The following is a 7,374-nucleotide window of genomic DNA, read 5'->3' as shown; positions in this document are numbered from 1 at the left end:
ATGTGAAGCACCGATCTTTTTGTGCTTATGGGAAGTAGAGGACTGATGCTGGTTATGCACATCAAGGGCTTGCCGACATGTTTGGATGGAACTCCTAGTATTATAAGACGACCGTCATCATCATCATCATCATCATCATCATCATCATCATCATCATCATCATCATCATCTTCATAATAATAATAATAATAATAATAATAATAATAATAATAATAATGATGATGGCCATAAAGTTATTTGAGTGGAATGGACTAATTAACACTCAACAGCTCTCCCATCTAATTCAACTTCTACAAGAAAGGAAGTTTGGTTAAAGAGCTATTTTGAGCTCGTCCTACAATAGACGATTTACGCAGTCCCCACTGCGACAATGCGAATAAAAAGAAAATGAAAAAGAAAAAAACTATTAACAAATGAAAAAGTAATTAAAAATTCGAAAGATGTCAAAATATTATTTAAAAAAACTGTCCCCTCAACGTTCGCCGATCAAATGGATTGAATTGACTCGATTGTAAAAGATTTAGGACTCAATTGACAAAAAAAAATATTTAGGGCTAAATTGGCATAATTGGAGTAGATTTCATATTTTTTTGATAATTTTCCGTTAACAAAGAAATAATAAACGTAACTTGCTTGAATAGTTAAATTGCCAATAGTTTTAAATTCTTCAAGTGGACTGTTTTAGATACGGGATCACGAATTGCTTATCTAGTCGAGTAATCTCAGTTAATCATGATAGCTTACAGGCTAAATAATTATTTTAACACTATAATTTCCTAGTAGATTATTAACATCGTTTTAAGAATTATTTTTTGATTGTTTTGAGAATTGACGAGCGAGTAACAACGTGTATTTATGACATCCATTTACCAAGCTAAAATATCCTTGTAAATTACAACAATCTTTCTTTTTTACATTTGGGCATATATTTTCACTAGTAAATTACTAGTTTCATAATTCGATACTGATAATGTTGATTGATGGTTGTCTTGTGAAAAATAAATACTCTTTTATCACTATATTCGTGGATTATTCACATTGTTGCGATTTGACAAGTAGGAACAGTTGTTTATTTGTAACATGCTAAGTAAATAATCGATTTACAATATTGACATATCTTTGTTGAATAAAACAGAAAATCTTTTTCCCAAGTCGACACATTTTCCCGCTAGAATCACTTACTTTCCTAGTGTGGTGATCAATTAAGAGTTGTAGTTTGAAAAAAGAAAAGCTATTTTGCCACTTCAAATTTTTAGTAGATTATTAACATTATATTGATTTTACGAGCATCAAATTCTATTTGTCGTTTCCTTACCAACAAAAAAAAAAAAAAAAAATTCTATTTGTCGGTGACATACTACTGAAATAGTTACTTTACCAAGTGGAGTTACCCTTTAATTGCAAAAAATCATTCGCTTTTACAAGTGGGAGCATTCTTCCACTAATAAATTATTAATGGTTTACATACTTTACCAGTTGGATTGTTTTACTTATGAACAATATTATTATGATGCAAATATAAATTCCTAGTAAAATCCTTGCATCTAGTAGTAGATTACCAAGTAGTTTGTGACTTAATGAGTGAGCCCATCAGTCACCTATGAGATAATGATGTTACCACTCTAGACTTGGCAGTGGACTACCAAGTATGTTAAGATATTGCAGCCAAACCTGACAAATAATTAGTAGGTTGTGAATAAAGATAGTGATATTATATCATTATGAAAATCTAGTATCTTGCAGTAGATTACCAAGTGTGCAGCTTTCAGCGGCGAACATAGCTCGTCCGTAACCCCTCTTTTATTGGAATGAAATATGTTTTTATTTAGTAAGCATTCTTACAAAGATTTAGAATTGAATTGGTAAATATATATATATAAAAGATTGAATTGACATAATTATAATAAATTTTAAATTTTTTTTATAAATTTTCCAACAATAAACAATCGGGAAACAACCAACATTAACTTCAATTATGTTTTGAGTGCTCACTTCAGCTTCCATGGAACCACCATTATTCTCATGATGGGTGGACTCGGTTTTTCCTTCGACATTGACCATTAAAAGATTTTTTTTATACAATCATTGGAGAATGAGTGATATTAGGATCAACCCAACTGATAAATCCGCATCTTGCTCTAAGTTTATATCATAGCAATGATATAGAAATTGTATTCATTCAACATCAACTTTGCCAGTGCTGGTATTTGCCCAAAGTAGTCCCAAAATTTTTTGCTAAACGCCCTAACATTTAACCCTGGATCTTTAGAGCCAAAGTTCATTTCCAATGCCGAGCCACACACACTCTTAGCCAAGTGGAACCGGTTTTTGGGTGAGAGGTTACAACAGTGTTCTTGTTTTGGGGTGAGCAATACTGACTGACCAAATTAGTCGGTTAGGTCCGGTTCCCTGGAATCGAAAATCGAACCGATTATTTTTCATTTTTTTAGTTTTAGGATATAAACCTAATTATCTACTAGTTATTTTTTATTTCTTAAATATAAAGCTAATTTTGAATAATATATTAAAATTAAAGTCTGTGTTGTCCACTCTTACTAATAATTCATTGGTTCCATTGGACCTCTTAGGAATTGAATTGAGAATCGATCACCTCTAATTATCGTATTTGACTCAGAAGTGACTCTGAAATGTGATGACATTTGGAAGGATGGTGATTTGATAGTTGTAGTGAAGGCATAGATTAGGAGCTAGGAACCCTCTCTCTTTTGGAAGTGAAGCAATTACTTCATCATCTTTCTTCGGATGATGTTCCATGATGGCAATGTTCACGGTTGAGTGGGACATCCAATTGTTGTCGCTGCCTTGAAATTATTGGCTGCTTTATCTCCATCGGCTCCTAAGTTCACTCCACATTTCATCTTATGTGACGATTCCTTGAAGAACATACACCCACCTTTTCTTCTCTTTCCAATTTTATCCTCACCTTTTGTAGGTTACCAACATAGATACTCACCTTTTGCCCCTTTTCCGCATCAATCATTCACAAAATTTCATTAAGGCCACAGTTTCTTGAAATGAATACAATTTCTAAAGCGCACACAAAACAAAATTTCAAAAGTCTTTCTCGTAGTTGTTTTTTTCCTGATAATGATGTAAAGGCAGATAGATGTTACTCGATTTAAAAAGATAGATAAAAGAAGAGGAGAAAATCCGACAAATGAACAAAGAGTAAAAGTAGAGGCAACTCTATGGATGATATTCAGACTTGTTTATCATGTGCCACTGAATGAACAATAGACATAATTCATTAGGTTAATAAAGTCCTTCCATTTTCCTAGAGATGTCAAATGAGTGGGCCGACTCGGGTTTGGATTGAGTTGAGTATGGTCCAACCCTTATTGCCCCATTTAACCTGTTTTGATCCATTTTCACACGGTATAAATCTAACGACCCATACCCGACCCGACTCGCCCGTATTACTTAAACATTTCTATATCGAACTAAATCATGAAATATTTATCTCTTATAATTTGTTAAGAAAAATGATATTGCTAAGACACTTTTATGCAATACAAATTTAGTGAATTTTTTAAAAGTATTTCTTATTTTATTTTCGTTTTCTACTTTCTTTTCCTTTTGTCCGGCGGCCGAAGACGGCAATTGGCGGCCGACGGTGGCAACCGGCGACATTCTAGTTCAGTTTTTATATTTTTAATTTTAATTTTAGTTTTTCTTTCTTTCTTTTACTTATAAAAAATAAAAAATAACTTTTACAAGCTAAGTAAATTGTAAATGGGTTGAGTTTGTCTAGCTAAATTGGTTCAAAGACAAACCCATTTACAACCCTCATATAATTAGGCTTAAAATTAATACCCATTAACAATCAATTTATTAGAACTTAACTAACTCGTATTTGACCCATTTGATTGAACATAGGTTAAAATATTAGTTTTCAACCCATATTGACACCTCTAAATCATTTTCCGAATGGATCAAGGGAAAAAGAAATTCTATTTTAAGAGACTATAATGGACCTTCGCTTCATCAGCCTTCTCAATTGGGAATGGTCGCTGGGTGCTTTCAGGCCAAAAGTTACAAGTCATGGTCATTGATTTTTCTTTTTTGCGTTTGACCTAGTACTGCAACTTTCTAGGCTATCATGCACCAGAAAAAATCCTCTCTCCTTACATGGATGTTGAGTAAACTAATCTTCATAAAGCTCAGGGAGAGAGGGGGCGCATGCTTTCCTTCATGAGCATGCTGGTTGAGTCTGTTGCCATGCAATAAATTGAGTAGCTGATTGGGTTTTTTGAGTTGTTTTCGCTTGCATTGAACATTCCTCATCTCTGTAACAAGACCACAGAGTTGGCACGTTGATCACCTTCTCGCAGATTGCAGGAAAATCTTAAATATGCATGAACTTTAGCTCCAATGTATGGCTGTGGTCGCTTTTGATATGGACCAAGCCAGGGAACGTGCCCACGATTTATACACATCTAAGATTTGCTTGGGGTTTGTGGCAAGGCAATGAAAAGTATAAAAAAAGTGCTAAACCTATTTGCGTTGATGTCAATTCAGTTTTAAAGTTTTTGCATTTGTGCAGTTGAGTTCATAAATTGCTGGCGTGGACGTCGGCCGTTTTACGCGGCGCAGTTGGCACTAAAATAGACTTTTTTTCAATTTTTTTAATTACTTTTTTATTTTTTCATTTCATTCTTGCTGGCAAGGGTGACCTCACCCATAATCGATGGGGCCGACGAAGGCCCCGGACGAGGGCCTTTGCAGCCTCTCCCGCGGGCACGATGGCTGTGGACGAGGACATCGCGGTCTCACCGATCACAAGTGAGACCATGAAGGCCCTTGCCAGATCTGAGTAGGGACCACCTCGTCTGCAATCTCCAAGTGAGGCCATGAAGTCCCTCGTCGGCCAAGATGAAATAAAAAAAAAGAAAGGAAAATCTTTTAGAAATTCAATGTTTTTTAAAAAAATATTAAAAATACTAGCGATAGCGCCGGGCACGCCCCGTAATATGGTTGGGCTCTACATAAGTGATTTCATGTTAAAATTGGCCAGATTGACTCAATTGTCAGAATTGTAAAAAATTTATGACCGCATTGGCATCAATGCAATAAATTTGAGATTTTTTTGGTACTTTTTTCTCGCCATGAATGTGCCAACTGTGTAGTCCAGTTACAAAGAGAACGAAAGTTCTATGCGAACGGGCTGGCCTAGCCACCGGTTAGCCTTTTAACATGTGATGTATAAAACTCGGACCCCGGAGAAGCCCCAATTCCAGTCTTGGTGACATCTAGATCCGTGAAAATATCGACTGAGTTGTGGCAATGATCCCTCCAGCCGGCAATAAAACGTCTGTGTCTTCATTTTGTGGCCTGAGATCTCTTCTGAAAATGGCAAGACGAAGGAGAAACCAGGAAAAAGATATCATAACGGTGGAAGATTCGGATTTATCAGCCGGGTCAATGCTAAAATTCGCAGCAATGCCAAAGAAAAAACTGTTCCGACAAGAAATATTTTCGTCGTATATGCATATATTAAGACATGAATTATTCTCCATAATAAAAATATTTTCATTGGCTTATTATTTTAAGGGATACAAGTGATCATTTTTAGGAAGACATTTTCCAAATCATTTATTTTCCATGAAACAAACGGAGCTAAAAGTAGTGTGTGAATGTCGATCATAATGATGCGAATGTCTTATTATTATTATTATTATTATTATTATTATTATTATTAAATGAAATTGCGAAGTAATAGCACGCAATTATTAGTCTTGTCATTAAAGAGTCGTCTCCCTTCATTGAAACAAGGAGCTCAATATGATTTAAACTTTAGATCTAAAGAGAAATATGTTCGATCCTTTGCTAAAGATTTAGGAGAAAATGAATTCATCTGAGACTAAGGGAAGAAAAGAAAGACTTGGATTATTTTTTACATATATGACAACACGTACAACCATTACAGGGTTGGAGTAGTTTACACGACACTACCCAACTCAAGCATAAAATACTTGTGCGACAGCGGAGTCAAGGATTCTTGAGTTCTCTGTACTGCACCAATAAGGAGGACGGCAGATCCATCCGTTATTAACTTGGCTTATCACTCAACTTTACGGTAGATCAGATGAAGTCTAATCACCGTACACCTGATCAGCATCAAATGAAAATACTTGTGCGACAGAGAAGTCAAGGATTCTCGAGTTCTCTGTACTGCACCAATAAGGATGAACGGCAGATCCATCCATTATTAACTTGGCTTATTCCTAATGGCACACGCACACGCAGAGAAAGTGAAAGTGATCCACACTTAACGTGTTTTGAACTGTAACCCAAAGGGGCTCATCTTCTCTTTCATGATGCTACTGAGGCGATCCACCATGGAAGGAGTGAGATGGTTGACCCAATCGCCCACCTCCCCTTTCCTGAAATAGCTTCTCTTCTCAACCTTGATATTCATCGCCGGCAATTCGCCGGATTTGTTGACCTCCAGGTCCTTGAGGGTCTTCAGGCTACACATTTTGGCTATCTGTTGGATCACACCTCCCTCCTCTTCCACCTCGGTGAAGGGAAGCCCCACGAACCCGGCCACCTTCTTCAGCTGTCCTACAATGTCTTCCTTCAAGTCCTCATACTTGAGGAACAACACCTTGTGTGGCCTCTCCAAGCTCTCCTTCCAATACCCCACCATGTGTTCCCAAAAGGGCCCGAACGATGTTTTTCCTTGGCAATACGTCTCGAAATGCTCTTCCAGGGACCACTCCGGCTGGTCCTGCGACCGCGCCATCTCGAGGTAGAAGTGCCAAGAGGAAACCACGGTGTCCAATGGGTTCCGGCAGATGTATATGATCCGGCAGTCCGACCGCTTGGCGCACTCCGCCAAGGATGCGTAAGGGATGTGCGTCGAGAAGAGCCGCGGCTCTGCCAGGCCGTCGAGGTCAGGCCTCGGGTTGCTTCCATACAGCTGGTACTCGAAGAAAGGGACGAGGTGATGGGGGTGGGAAGTGAGCAAGGGCGTGCTGGAGATGTCGAAGTGGGAGCGGTTGACGACGGAGAACACCAGGGCCTTGAGCCAGGTGGTCCCCGATTTGGGCTGAGAAACCAGGAGTATGTCCTTGTGTTTCGCTTGGAAGTGCCGCTGGAACGCAATCACGTTCGGAAGCACATAGGTGGGGCACCAGAAGTTTTGGTAGAGGGACTGGAAAGGACGAACCACGCCTTTCCTTTGGGGAAGTGAAGCAATGAGTTCATCAATGGCTTCCTCATCATCTTCTTCACTGCCCACGATGGCGGACTGCGAAGAAAGTTGCTGGTGTGCCATTGATGTTCGAGTAAGAATCGATACAATCAGATGAATGGTAAGCACTGATCTCTTTATTGCTAGTTGAGTGTTAG

The 7,374-nt window shown here is 37.9% G+C and overlaps 1 protein-coding gene across 1 annotated transcript; it reads right to left on the bottom strand.

The window, feature by feature from the left end:
- Positions 1-6,206: 6,206 nt before the first annotated feature.
- On the bottom strand, positions 6,207-7,374 carry LOC125312526 (cytosolic sulfotransferase 15-like). The gene has a single exon (XM_048283550.1). The coding sequence runs from the start codon at positions 7,298-7,300 to the stop codon at positions 6,290-6,292; it is 1,011 nt and encodes a 336-aa protein (XP_048139507.1). The 5' UTR covers positions 7,301-7,374; the 3' UTR covers positions 6,207-6,289.

Source organism: Rhodamnia argentea, chromosome 8, assembly GCF_020921035.1.
Source record: "Rhodamnia argentea isolate NSW1041297 chromosome 8, ASM2092103v1, whole genome shotgun sequence".
In the NCBI taxonomy this organism is placed as follows: Eukaryota; Viridiplantae; Streptophyta; class Magnoliopsida; order Myrtales; family Myrtaceae; genus Rhodamnia; species Rhodamnia argentea.
Note: the sequence above shows the minus strand (reverse complement) of the source record. Positions and strands in the feature narration are given on the sequence as shown.